Source organism: Engraulis encrasicolus, chromosome 22, assembly GCF_034702125.1.
Source record: "Engraulis encrasicolus isolate BLACKSEA-1 chromosome 22, IST_EnEncr_1.0, whole genome shotgun sequence".
In the NCBI taxonomy this organism is placed as follows: domain Eukaryota; kingdom Metazoa; phylum Chordata; class Actinopteri; order Clupeiformes; family Engraulidae; genus Engraulis; species Engraulis encrasicolus.
Window position 1 is genome coordinate 43,625,425 of NC_085878.1, and position 15,063 is coordinate 43,640,487.

Sequence of the window (15,063 nt, forward strand, 5' to 3'; positions counted from 1 at the left end):
AAGACATGGGAAACTGTCCTTTGCTTACAGAAGTCAGCAGAAGTTGTAGAAGTCCATTCTTTTTGACAATAATAGAGCATGGCACATCCTGTGCTGCAGTGAAAATGGACCATCCAACTTGTGTTAGTGCTAGCTTCAAAAGTCAGCCTCCATGATGGCATGCGGGTACAGTAGTGCATTGGTTAAGATGTTCTCACTCATCTGTAGAGTTAAATACAGTGCTGAATGGTATAAATGGGTTTTAAACAGCATGAAAAGCCACTCATGCATTATATTTTGAAGGGAGATCTTCGATTACTGCCACATAGTAAGGTCAAATTGCATTCTCTACTATGTTTTAACAGTTTGGCTCCATCATAAGGACCAGCAGGTGATAAAATGGTGGGTTTTTGGTCAAGACCTGTCACACTGTAAGCACTACAGAAAGGAAAACATTGCAAAACATGACAAGGAATACACCCACCATTTAAGCTGGTGAAATCATGTCCAAGATAGGAATTAACACTGTTTTTTTATATAAAATCATCTCATTGGTTAATGTATTTAACTGTTAAGTGTTGTCTTTTGTTTTGTTTTTAGTCTTCCTCGACATTTGCTGCCATTTATTGTCCCCGTCCCAACTCTTTTGAGACGTGTTGGATTTATCAAATTAGAAATGAGTACATATGTCCCCCAAAACAATATTTTTTCTCGGTTTTAACACTTAATATGTTGTCTTTTCACTATTCTCCATCTAATGAATAGATTGAATGTTTTGAAAATGATAGCATTTTGATTTTATTCACTGTTTACCAAACGTCCCAACTTCATCGGAGTTGGGGTTTGTACAACCTCCCTGATATTTCAAACCGAAAAAAAAATCAAACCGAAAGTGTGAACATGTCTGCCTCTTATCTGATCCAAACAGAGACATGAAATGCTTGTCAGATGAAAAGAGTGCGGATGATGGACCCAGCCCCCAGCCCCCAGCCCCCATCACCTCTTTTAATGGAGGTGGGACAGACGAAGGGAGGGGGTAGCCTTCCCCTGTGACAGACGTGTGCAACAGAGCTGCAGGTCTGAAGGTGGGATGGAGGAATAGAGAGGTGAGGGGGTCTAGAACAGCTCTTGATGCAGTGGGGGAGAGGAGGGAGGTAGGGATGTAGGAAAGCAGGGAGCGAGTGTGTGTGTGTGTGTGTGGGGGGGTAACCTAGATGTAGCAGAGCTGTGTTTACAGGGAGGGAGAGGGGGTAGGAAGTCTACGCTCTGTGTCTGGTTTGTGTGAAGGGCTCTTCATGGAGGTCAGACGGAGGGAAGAAGGAAGAAATAAAGGTAGGAATGGAGAGGAACTGGGGGGGGGGGGCTCACCTCTGTGACTCTGTGAGGGCTGTCTAGACCAGAGCTCTGTGTGTAGGCCTCATAAGTTATGATTTGATGGACTTAGAGAAGGGTAGAATAAAGGGGTGGAGCCTTTGTGTGCAAGGCTGCAGGTGGGGTGGGAGGGAGAGAGAGAGGGCGAGAGAGAGGGAGTAGCCTATGGTGCCTGTGTGAGGGCAGTCAGGAACAGAGCTCTATCTGCAGCGCTCTTTATGGATGTAGGATGTAGTAAAAGGGCATGAGTATTGAAAAAAGACACTGTGTATTGAAAAGGTGCTGTGTCGTGTATTGCTGTTAATGGAGGTTGCATGGAGAGAAGCAGGGAGATATGAAGGGAGGGGTGGTAAGGGAGGGAGGGGAAATGAAGGGAGGGGGTAGCGTACCTCTGTGAGGCCAGAGCTCTTTGTGCAGGGCTCTTAATGGAGGCATGACGGAGGGATTGTGGAATGGAGGGAGGTAGGTAGGGAGGGATGGAGCGGGTAGCTCACCACTGTGAAGGACGACTGGACCAGAGCTTTGTGTGTAGGCCTCATAAGTTATGAGTCATAACCCATTTTGACCAGGAGATGCATCTCTGTTGCTTCATGCCGGCTGCTGCATCTATCCACATTTACCATTAACGCCGGGAGTGATTCTCATGCGGTTTTCAAGGATGCAGGCATTTTTAAAAAGTACATGGCAAATGTTATGTTCTCTGATGCTTGAAATACACATTGGGGGCGTAAAAGGTGGAGTGTGGCAAACAAAATGTTTCGAAGACTAAATACATAGCCTACACAAAAAACATCTGTGTGCATTTGCACAGTTTCCTCTCAGTCAGAGACTTTTAAAAAAGGATGAGGGATAAAGTTCAAATAGAGATATTTGACGATCCAATAGATAGAGGTCAGGGGATTCATGCAATGTTTGAAGATGAGCAGGATGACTTACTGAGTTTGTGGGCTTCTAAGATGAATAGACAAGAATAAAATCTTGCCCTCGCACAAAGATGCCGTAGAAAAGAAAGCCTAACTTTTTTCTAATTTCATCTCTCAACAGAGTACTACAAGTTCAGGTACCGGTAAGAGTTGACAATTCTGTTAACTCAATATCAATGCTCAGGTTTGGCCCAGTTGTGGCTCTAACGGCTAGGCACTGGACTGCTACGTCGGCGACTCGGGTTTGATTCCGGCTTGGGTCCTTAGCCGATCCTTCCCCATCTCTCTCTCCCCACTCGCTTCCTGTCTCTCATCCACCGTCCTATCTTAAATAAATAAATAAATAAATATCCCAAAAAGGGAAAAATGCTCAGGTTTTAGGAGCCTGTATAGGAATGTCCCATTAGCAAAAATGGCTTTTTGGCAGGCGTTTTCAGGTCAAAATGGATTAATGGAGGTGGGATGGAGGAAGATAGGGGGTAAGAGGGTGGAAGCAGGGTCGGCTTCATCTGTGTGGGCCATCTGAACAAGAGCACTGTGTGCGGGGGTGAGAAGCAGAGGTAGGCAGGGGTGGAGGGCAGGGGGAGCTTTGTGTGCTAGGTGCCTAATTGAAGTTTGACATGGGGAAGGGGGGAGATCACACTGTGACATTTATCAACAAATATCAGTGACTAACTCTTCCTGAAACAGGATGACCGTCTGACATTTTAGAGTTGTGAAATTGGTGTACTTTTCCCATGCTCTCAATTTAGAGGGTGCCAGGTCACGATGACCCTTTGGACCATTCAGCAGTAGTGTAGTGGGTACTCTTGCAGTGGCAGGCAGCGGCTGGACACTATATTCAGGGAAGGATGTCTTGACCAGAGCTAAAAGTGTGAAGGGTGAAACGAGGGAGGGGGAGAAGGAAGTGGGTAGGTAGGGAGGGGAGAGGGGTAGTCTGTCTCCGTGAGGGCTGTCTGGAGCAGAGCGGTGAGAGGAAGGGCTCTAAATGGAGCTGGGGCAGAGAGGTGGAGGGATGGAGCTATGGATGGAGCAAGGTAGGGAGGACAGAAGGTAGGTAGCCTGAGCGTACCTCTATGAGGGCAGTCTGGAAGAATTTAGACAGGAGCTTTGTGTGGAGGGCTTTTAATGTAGGGGGGGATGGAGAGGGGGGGTGAACAGATGGAGGGATGGAGGTATGGAGAGGGGTAGTGTACCTCTGTGAGAGCTGTCTGGAGCAGAGCTCTGTGTGCAGGGCGCAGGGTGAGCAGCAGGGGGCGCCAGCAGTGGCAGCTACCTTCCTCCTCCGTCAGCAGTTCCCCCTGTGGCCCCAAGACATCCCTCAACACACCTGCAGACAGGCCCGATAGCAGCGGCCGGAGCCGACACAGCAGATTCACGCTGAGCTGCAGCACACAGACACAGCAGGAGGAGGAAGAGGAGAGGAGCAGGAGGAGGAGGAGGAGGAGGAAGAGGAGAGGAGCAGGAGGAGGAGGAGGAGGAGAGGAGGGGAGAAGGAGGATGAGGAGGATAAAAGGACAGATAGAGTGACAGATGAACAAAGGGAATAAAAGAAACAGAGACCAAAAGGGAAACAGAGATGGAGAGAGAGAGAGAGAGAGAGAGAGAGAGAGAGAGAGAGAGAGAGAGAGAGAGAGAGGAGAGAAAGAGAGAGAGAGAGAGAGAGAAGAAAGAGAAAGAGAGAGAGAGAGAGAGAGAGAGAGAGAGAGAGAGAGAGAGAGAGAGAGAGAGAGAGAGAGAGAGAATTAGAGTCGAGATGGAGAGGCGGAGACAGATACATAAACAAAAGAAAAGACCAAAGATTGAGTGAAAAAGATAAATTGATGAAAGCAGACGAAAATAAAAAAGGAAAATACCCAGGAGTGCGTGGAGAACAGACACAAAGAGAAAGACAATGAGAACGCAAGAGAGAGTAAGAGAGAGAGAGAGAGAGAGAGAGAGAGAGAGAGAGAGAGAGAGAGAGAGAGAGAGAGAGAGAGAGAGAATGAGATCCAGGATGAATAATGAATACGCATTCTATAGCATGACGCAACACATCTGTCAATGCTGCAGCTCTTGCAAGAGCCGTCTATTAACAGAGGAAATCAGACTTCGCGAGACGCCTGATAATGATATTTTTCTGTTTTCAGATCCGGGATCCAACTCACATTTCTGTGTTCCGATATCCTCTCCAGTATTTGGAAAGCCTGAAGGTTGAAACAAAAACAAGCAGCTTGTTACAAATATATTACAGATTGTATCCTGAAGAAACCAAAGCTGCTACGTCTGGCATTTGCGGAGGTGGAAAAAAATAATAAGAAGTCTTTCCTCCAGTATTCACAAGTTACGGGGCTCAACGTCTGTGAGCCTTCTGGGGGGGTAGACACATAAGCCTGTAGATTTACGGCACAACTTTACAAATAAACAAGTTTTATTGGCAATCTGTACTTTTTAAAAGCATCTGCACACATAGCCGCTCATGGCGAAAGCAATTTGCAAGAGGACAAATCCATTTCTTGCAAGATCTGCTTTTGTGAGCCAGTTCGTTTCCGTTTTTAAACTTTGTCTCTTAAGAATAAGAGATTGAAATCTATTCCTTACTTGTTAAACTGTGGTGTAATGTGAAGGACGTTACACATTCACCCATTTAATGGTTCAACTGTCTGCTGCATCCAAAAGTAAAATTATGGCAGAGAAGTTGGTTGCAATTTCTTTCTAGCTTCATTGGTGAGGCAGCAGTACTACAAGCATTCGTATGCTTGTAGTATACGATACACTGGTATACATGGATTTTTTCCTTTGTGTGGTATGTGCATGAACTCTGGCCAATATGCAAGTCTGTGTGTGTGTGTGTGTGTGTGTGTGTGTGCGTCTCGTTTGTATGATCCCATGCTAATCATGTTTTCCAACTACAGTATGTAAAAGCATAGAAAGGAACGCACCTGGGCAGGTGGGTAGCTGGGCACCTGGGCCTGAGTCAGTAGCTCCAGGAGCTCGTCGGGGGAGAGGGGCAGCAGGAAGTCAGCCCCCAGCTGGGGCAGCAGAGCCCGCAGGGAGGCCAGCACAGACGGGGCCAGGGCACTGGCATTCATGGAGCCCACAGCCATCTCCAGCCAATGGGCCAGCTGCATGCGGTGGGGTCAGACCAGTCATTAGCAGTCATTAGCCCAGGGCCACGCAGTGCGGAGGAGGGAGAGGATGCCAATTAGGAGAGGAAGCTGCAGCCTACAGACCGCTCATTTGATAAATTAGCTCAATTTAGTGGAGTTTGGTATCCTTTCATTGTCGCTTCCTCTCTTTCTTGACATCCTTGGAAAGGATTCATTTCTAGTCTTTCCATATGTTTGTGCATGGTCTGTGTGTGTGTGTGTGTGTGTGTGTGTGTGTGTGTGTGTGTGTGTGTGTGTGTGTGTGTGTGTGTGTGTGTGTGTGTGTGTGTGTGTGTGTGTGTGTGTGTGTGTGTGTGTGTGTGTGTGTGTGTGTGTGTTTGCGTTCATGTGTGCGTTCATGTGTGCGTGTGTGTGTGCGTGTGTTTATGTGGGTGTGTGTGGGTATGGGTATGGGTATGGGTGTGTGTGTGTGTGTGTTTTCACACTTTGCAGGGCGAGCCTCAGGAGATGATTCATATAACACCCTTGAACGCTTGAAATTGCTAAAACCGAATAACAATGTGCTGGCATTTTGAAAATGGATTAGCCTTCCTTAGAAACTCTAACACAGCGGCAAATAGCGCCGATAACAAAGTACACACAAAGAAATGGCAACATTTATAGCAGAAATTATTTGTGTTAAATAATGCAGGTATTGGATATGACTATGACTGTGTGCTATATATTGTATGTGCATGCATGCGTGCGCATGAGAGAAAATGAGACAATGTGTGTGTGTGTGTGTGTGTGTGTGTGTGTGTGTGTGTGTGTGTGTGTGTGTGTGTGTGTGCGTGCGTGCGTGCGTGCGTGCGTGCGTGCGTGCGTGCGTGCGTGCGTGTGTGTGTGTGTGTGTGTGTTAATGTGAATTAATTTGCCTGCTTCCCCAATGCTTACACGTTGGTTGTTCGCCAAACGCATACACACAAGTTTTGCACACACTAAGATCCAATGTACAGTAATCACATCTCAAGTTTGCTGCCACCACGTGACAAAAGACAAAAGACTTGTGAAATCAAGCAGGCAGCTCAGCTCAGCTCAGCTCACCCGGCCGTCGGATGCCACCAGGCCCTGGTTGACGCAGGAGGCCAGCTGCTGCCACAGCGCCGGGGGAGGAGGAGGAGGGGACAGCAGGAAGGGGGCCAGGTCCTCCAGGCTCAGGTAACACACCAGGGCCCCCAGCCTGCACAACAGCACATCACATTACATTACAGTACATTACTGTACATCACCTTACACTTAGCTGACGCCTTCATCCAATGCGAATTACAGTTATTATTATTATCACCAAAGTTTACCATAGTAAAAATACAGGCAGAAAAGGGTTGGGAACTATACTGCAGTACAAAACAGAAGCCCTATTTCCTGGCAGCAGCAGGGCATACAGCCTGTAGTACACTACAGCCACACAGGTCATAGCACTCTACACTGGTCCCCAGTCTACAGTGCACTAGACCACAGAAACACTAGCACACGTTACTGGCAACAGCAGGCCTTTGGATGTGGGCTTGACAGGGATCGTCCGACAGAATCAGCATCAGCAGTCTTCACTGGCAGTATGTAGGCCTTGGGTTATACAGGGATCTAATGACAGACCTATTATGCTCATACGGTTACAGTACTGTAATTGCTTGTGCCCGTGGTACATACTGTATTACCCAAGCTGTCAAGTTCATAATTTCAGATGATAATAATGGATAATGGTGGATACATTCAATGACAAGCTTTTAGAGTTTGTAAAGGAAATTGATACTTAGTTGTCTTAACTGGCAGAATATGGGGTTTAGGTTTGACAGGGATCTTGTGACGATCCATTATATTCTCATGCGGTTCTATGCTTATGCAGTGGTAGCCACTGGTGTACAACAGGACTCACGCTGTCAAGTTAGACATTAGCTCTGAGATGAAGATACAGTGATGGCACATTCATTGACAAGCTACAAGAGTTTGTCAAATAAATTGATGCTTAGTAGTTGCTGACAAAAATGCTGCATTGCATTACATGATACCAGCAACAGCAGCAAATGTCCGAACCCAATCTGTACCTCCTCCCCTATCTGTTCTGCACGTGACTTGGATCTGAAACAGCTTTCAACAGTAGTTCTCTAATCAATAGTTTACTTAGTGCTTGCATTGACATTGCATAATAGCCTTGTCAATAATTAATCAACACATGCATTTTAAAAGACCAATATGGTAACACGGTGCATGCATTTTAATAAAGGCCTATGCAATTTACATTATATTGCCATCCTCATAAACAAGCCCTACAAAACGAAACAGGCAGGTGTTTAGCTTTGCTCTTTAAGCATTTTAAAGCGCTTCGCCTGGTACACAGTCGATCAGAGATTTAGGCATATATGCTGAGCAGATGTGAAAGAAATGGGCATTTTCTCATGACGTCAGAACGTTCAATTCCTTTAGAACATGTACCTGTATACGTTACATCCCATGGCAGGGACATTACCTATTTTCTATGTTTTTTTCTCCCTGAAACCGGTAGTCATTTATATCTGCTTCGCTTCAAAATGTGACTTGCTTGACAATGATGAGAAAAAGGCAAATTTGACCCCTCCAACCTTCAAAAGGCTTGGCTAAGTAAATAAAGGTCATATAGATACAGTACGAGTGTTGCATGTATAGGTGCATACTCTGAGTGTCACCTGAGAAGGGTCTCATTGGTGAAGTTCCTTTTCTTGGGGAAGACGCTCCTGAGAACATGATGTCCCCTGGCGGCATCCAGACTGCTGTTACCCAAGAGCTCCAGCAGGGGACTGAGCTGAGAAGAGAACATAGACATCAAATACTAAACACACACAGCAGGTGCCCAGAGACACACACACACACACACACACACACACACACACACACACACACACACACACACACACACACACACACACACACACACACACACACACACACACACACACACACACACACACACACACAAGCATGCACACACGCATACGCATACGCATACGCATACGCACGCACACACACACATATTCAGGTGTGCCTACACACACTCCTCACAAAATGTAACAACTCAGTGGTGGGCCAAAGTATTACCTTCTCATTTCCAGTCGGATAAGTAGTCAGGTGGCCTATCTGCACAATTAGTGCCACCAGTACATTCAAATCTTATTGGTTTTCTTGTAACCAAGTCAGGAGTGTCTCTACATCACATCATCATCAATATCATCATCATCATCAATATCATCATCATCTTCTTCTTCTTCTTCTTCTTTTTCTTCTTCTTCTCCTCCAAGTTGGGAGTGTCTACATCTGGGCACCATCATCATCATCATCATCATCATCATCCTCCTCCTCATCTTCTTCTTCTTTATCATGGCCATTTGAGGTCGACCAAATCGCCATCACACCATTAACTACCATTCCAATAGATGTCTTAAAACATGGTGCACTGTACACACAAAAAAGAGAACAGGCAAAAAACCTGCTTTTTATGTGTTACAGAAGTACACTAAGTAAAGTTTGACTCTCCTCCCTGTGTGGGTGGGGAAGTGACAAAAGGATATGCGCTGCACTGCATGTCTGATTTGGATACTCAGCAGCAGTTGTCTGAAAGGGAAGGAGAAACCTTCTGTTTTTGCCACTAATTGTTTCTTTCCACAGCTGTGTGACGCATATTGCCTATTTGATATTTGCAGGCACAGTGAAAGCTTGCAGAAGTGTGGGTGTCATCATTATTCCATTTTTTGCTTCGTCGTCGTGCCATGCTTAGAAATAACCTTTTCTAACATTTTGTGTTATTGTGTCTCCTTCTCCTGTTCCTGACTGTCCCGATGGAGAGGAAATGCTCCCTACAAACATCCCACCAAAAATAAACAGACAGCTGTTGTGACAATATGACCTACCCATTGGGCAAAGCTACCAAGTCATTACAGTGCACTACGATGGAGCCTCCAGGGGTTAAGGTTAGGAATAGGGTTTGGGTCAAAAGCCTTTTCATAGCTCGCCTTGATGAAGCTGCCCATATCGAGAGACCACTGGGGGTGCATCGCGCTGGTGCACAGTAGAGTACGGTGTATGGGCAACTTCTCCGTGGGGACCCGGGTTCAAATCCGACCCCTCTCTCTCTCTCTCTCATTCACTTCTTGTTTCTGTTCATGGTACTATCGCCAATAAAGGCGTTAAAGCCACTGAAACACTTTTTTATAAACGTTTTGTGTCGTTATGTCTTCTTCTGCTCCTGTCACACATGCTACAGATGGAGCCTAATCACTCCTCCAAAACATCTCCCAAAAACATCAACAGATCCTGCTGCCAATCCCACCTCCATCAATCTGTTCATCTAACTAACTGACTGTCACATGAATTCTCATTAGCAAACACTGTCTGCCTCGCCAATGGATTTGGACCTTAACATGTGCACACTGTCAAATAACATTATCAGATTTCCATACATGGGGTATCGCTGGAAAGTTTAGAAAGTAACTCTTTCAGTATCTGGGTGTAACTCAGATACCTTTGTGACGACTTGGGATTAGTTGTGGTTGTGCTACGGTCAGACACATTCGTGTTGTTATGTCTTCTTCTGCTATCCCACATGAACCAGATGGAGCCTAATCGCTCCTCAAAAAACGTCTCCCAAAAACATAAACAGATCCTGTTGTCATTTCCACCTCCATCAATTTACCCGGCCACCTGACTGTCTGTAATATGAATCCTCGTTAGTGGGCTCTGTCTGCCTGCATTGTCAAAGCCAGGACCGCCACTGTGTGGTGTGTTGTGTGCCCATGGGTTGGACGAGGACAAGGATTTTAAACCAGAGATGGAGATAATTCCCGCGAGGAACTAAAAGGCCAGCGAGCCCATTTGTCATTCCACGGGGTGTAAATGCCATGCTGAGCTATAAAGTTCACACAGTCAGCCGGCGTGACAGTGCTCCCGGGACGATTTATCACGCATAAACAAGATTAATGCCCCTATTTACCTCCTCCCAACTATCACTCTCAATATGGGATTATCCTAATCGGCTTGAGCTATTTGGAAAATGTTAATCATGCACCAACAAAGCATTATGAGGCCGACCCAACAAGATATTTACTGCAGCTGTTGTGGGAAATTCGGGACGTGCTGCCGATGATGATGTCTGATCATGTCTCTGTGTATAATGCATTACCTGACATCCATGCATGATCACACCAACCATGTTTTCTCAGTATATTTATGGATTTATTGGGCAGGGAAGCACTTAGCTGATGTCTGTTCGTGTCTGTAAAACTCATTACCTGACATACATGCATGATGATCACACAAATCACCTTGACTCCAGAACTTTACATATTTATGAGACATCACAGAACACTGAGCATGGTCTAGTTATGGGGGTTTACTCCCTGACTATAGCATAACCAGTTCAGAACAGTGTAAAGATAGGCTCTGAGATGATACAGATACAGATATGTGTCTGTACAGTGTGTTATGGGGGCAGCATGGCCTGGCCTTAAGGTTATGGGGTCAGTGTTGGAGAAGGCTGCAGGTTCAAATCCCACATCCGCTATGACTGGAAAGGCACCTAAACCCACATTGCTCCAGGGACTGTCACCAATACCCTGTATAACACTAAGTCCCTTTAGGGAGAAGGGAAATTCAACATGACATTTGTTTCAGACAACAATGGCCGCTGGCATGGACTCACTCGTCAACATTGATTATGCAATTTCAATTGCATCTTCAAATCTGTGAGTGGTTAAAATAGCACCTGATTAAAATGTCAGACAAGTGGTTACCCCTGACAAAACCATGACTTCGCAGACCTACACATATGGCGTAGTTCCAGATGAATGTTCATGGAGCAAGGTGGAACCCATTTATCTAGCAACAGCCAGGTAAGCATGGTATGGGCATGCAAAAGGAAAAAATAAGTGGTTGCTGCGGTAATGTTATTTCAAGGAGTATCATATTATGGGCAGTAATATCATTCCTCCTGTGCGTCTGACCTGATGAGCCGTTATTCAGTTTAAACATCATTTCAGTCAAATCATCATTTGATTGGACAGAGATTAATCTGGTAGTGTTTTTGTGTGTGTGTGTGTGTGGGGGGGGGGGCAGATATATACTTTTTCGGTGTCACTTTGGGTTTGTTGGTGTGCATTAGAGGGTATGATTCCCCCTGTGCGTCTGACCTGCTGAGCCGTGAGCTGCTGGAAGTGGCTGAAGGGCAGGTGTGGCAGCAGGGGCATGATCGAGGTCAGGAAGTAGTGTGGCCATGCCGACACCTCCCCGGCCACCGGAGACTGCAGCAGCCGCTTCACAAACGCCTGCTTCTGAGGAGACTTCATGTCCGGACTGTGCTCCCGGATCGCCAGTAACCTAGAGTGGCCACCGGGGGGCGACAGAGATAGGGCGACAACAACAAGCCAACACGTCAAGTGAGTCAAAGACATACAGACAGTATGCATGTGTCTATGGAGGCAATTGGCACAGGTCAAACAACTACCTCCTGTCTTTTCTCGGTGGCCTCAGGCCTTGTGGCGCAAGCTCGATGACAATGTCATAAAAGTTTTTTATTCAATGTATAAAAAAGCACAATCAAAGGTCATTCCCTCATTTACAATCGGCCTGTTGAATCTCCAAAGCCCTTCTGCGTTGGTTGACTGTGGGGAAAACTTAAGTGTTTCATCCAAAGAGAGGTGACACTGAGGCAGGAGGCCACAGACCACAGGAGAAGACGGGTGGTAGAAGTTTGACTTGCACACAAGGTTTCCCAATGACTGGCACATCAATACAGTCTATGGAAATTTATCCCGAACATGCTAATGAGTCCTCGCAAGGTGTCATGTTGTGGCGGAGTAGCCGTGCCGTGTGTTTGCAGCTATTTAATAGGCTTGTCAGCGTGGTTATGATGACACTGACGATCGTGTTCACATCACTTAGCAGATGCTCGCATTGCATGAAGCTTTAATGATCTCAATGATGATGAGGGTGAGAGCGGCATTGTTTTAAGCCGTGTTGCTATCTCAAAGACAAATTTGTGAGTAAGATGTCTTATGCCAGCACTGTTAAGAGATACAATATAAGACACAGTGTCAGACCATTCAAATAAGTAGCAAGTAATTACTGGAAAGATCACGAGCCTCTGTGTATTAGACTGTCACAACACTTCTATGTAACTATGCAGACAAACTAAGGTATTTAAAAGAAAGCATCTGCCATAACAAAACAATATCAATAAAATATCCCCTATTATGCTTTCACATCTAGTGGCACATCATGCTTGCTTGGTCCATTTCCTCAAATTAAAATAAAGATTGCCACAGAGTGCTGCTGAGTAGTCATTTTTAAGAGGAACTTCATGTGACACGTTGAGTAATGAAACACAGGCTACCTCTGTCAACAACAAGTGATAGGCGGCCTGGATTCAGAAGTTACAATCCAGTGTCACATATTCCAAGTGAGCTGTTTCACCAAGTCAAATGGGGCACTCAGGCAGGTAAAACCAGCTTGTTTGGAATATGGATCGTACCTTGTCAATCCAGACTGTACCTTATCAATGGAGTGTACCTTATCAATCCCTGTAACCCACCACTGTCAACAGCTTGTAAGCCTATCCAACACAATATATTATTGCATTTCATATGCATGACAAATAGGCTGCTATAGGGCCAGCAGTGGCAGTGGGTCCTGTTGTGGCAGGGTGGTGACAGGGAGCACCACCAGTAAGAGGCCTATTGGATCTTCATGCTTCAAACAGTCCATCCTAATGGATTTAAAGAAGAATTAGCTTTGAACTCTTCCTTGTAATGTCTAGTCCCTATTGTCTTGTTTGTTTCTGTATATTCACTGGCTTATGGTGGCCAACAAATAAGTTTCATGGGATGGGTGTGCAATGCGCACATATGTGGATTTGCCCATTATTTATGTATCTATTTCTATATGTACACGTATGTATTTATTTATTTATTAACTTATGCAAAGGGTGGGTAAGAATAATGGCTTTATGTTGCATACTAAATATTGTAGGCTATTTCTTAAGCCATCTTTTTATTTATTAGTCATAATGCAGTTGATTGTGATGATCAGTGTTGTTACTTTTATAATATTTATAAATATTTGGACGTTAACATACACACTACGTACACCTGGCATATAAAGTCTTGTTTTTCTTTTTGAAAATGTGTTTTTTGTGCATACCGTATATGCTTTGTATCTGCACCCTTGGGTGCCACCCATCTAGTGTCATGTGCTTCAGCTGGAACCTGTGACCTTTCACCCCCATGTGATGAAATGAACCCATTCCTTTGTTCACAGTACTACAGTGCGCACTGATGATAGCTTAAGGGCTGAAACATGCCTGCATTTGGACATGGTGGTATTTCAGAAATACATAATGAGACTCAGTGAAAGACTCAATGAGACAGTACACTGTGAGTGCAGATTTTTCTCCTCTTTCAGTTTGAAGTTTTTTTCACGCACCCAAAGTTTGTTATTTTACTCTAGAAGTTGAGTGTGCCCACTGCTAAACTTAATACATGTAATGAGAAGACTCACACGCTGTCGTTGACCATGAGAGAGGCTGGCAGGCTCAGGATGTCAGACACGGACATAAAGGGGATGAACTGAGAGAGGTCGACGAAGAGGTCAGGGGTCACTCGCGGAAACTTCTGGATGAAGGCAGCCGTCATGGTCTCCATGGCCTGCTGGTCTGTCTGGGAGGCCTGCCGAGGGACACAGTATAGTAGGGTTTAGTGATGAGGAGGATAACAAACATACACCTAGGCAGCTGTGTCCATCCCATGTTCAGAAAGTAAACGCCTTGCCACAAATTGAATGCAACCACTTCTGAGTCAGCTGATCATATTGAATACTCAAGAGAGGTAGACCAGCTACTCATTGTCACCTGTGTTGGAAGGAAACTTTGGCAGGGTTTTTCCTTTCTGGACATCTCTGCACCTTGGCCAAGGCTGGCTGAAAACATTTTTCTTTAGAATATGCTACACATTATACTGAATGTACAGCATTAGCCAAAATGTGTTAGCCTGCTCCCACCCATATTTCCTTAGCCTGGGAAATCCCAAGCTGCTTTGCACAATCAATCTGATCTGAAAGACAGCATGGATTCTATCCCACAGCGAGGGTTCCAGATCTTGGGCTCCAATCAGAGAGCGCAGCAAGGGGTGGAGAGATGGTGACTGCAGTTAGTTTGAACAGATACAGCTGATACGATTGGCTATGGGTTACATACCTGTACATGCCAAATCATACATTCGTACCGCCCAGGGGCAAATGTAAACCACACCTTTCCAATGAGAAATTGCATAGGTGGCCTCCATCTCTCCTGTGAGATCGTCTGGTGTTAACCAGGCAAATATTTTCTGTGAGGCTGCACAAAATTCCGTGACCGAGTCAGTCTGGTCAAGTGTGCCATCTTGAGAAATTCAAATCGCCCTCCGTTTTAGAGCCGGTGAAAGATGAGCATTTCCAATGACTCGATCGGGTCGGGTTTGAAGCGGAGAGGCACTAGTTCTGGCTCCACAGCTAGCTACATCAGAAAAAAGAGTGGTCTGATTGATTGTATTGTAGCTTTCAACCAGTAGTGTAGTGTACAGAGACCTATCTTAGACGTGGCTCAAAGTGAAAGTGTGCTTATTTTTGAAAATAAGCGTATTTTATAACCTTCCTTGAGTTTAATGATT

General features: G+C 45.3%; 1 protein-coding gene across 1 annotated transcript in view; it reads right to left on the minus strand.

The window, feature by feature from the left end:
- The window catches only part of LOC134438671 (stereocilin), a 50,472-nt gene that overhangs the window by 21,641 nt on the left and 13,768 nt on the right, over positions 1-15,063 (minus strand). Inside the window, exons 11-17 of the mRNA XM_063188285.1 lie at positions 13,919-14,085; positions 11,554-11,740; positions 8,062-8,177; positions 6,446-6,581; positions 5,195-5,377; positions 4,421-4,459; positions 3,470-3,658 (exon numbers count right to left, since the gene is read on the minus strand). Coding sequence (XP_063044355.1) covers positions 3,470-3,658; positions 4,421-4,459; positions 5,195-5,377; positions 6,446-6,581; positions 8,062-8,177; positions 11,554-11,740; positions 13,919-14,085 — 1,017 coding nt within the window. The remainder of the gene's footprint in view (positions 1-3,469; positions 3,659-4,420; positions 4,460-5,194; positions 5,378-6,445; positions 6,582-8,061; positions 8,178-11,553; positions 11,741-13,918; positions 14,086-15,063) is intronic.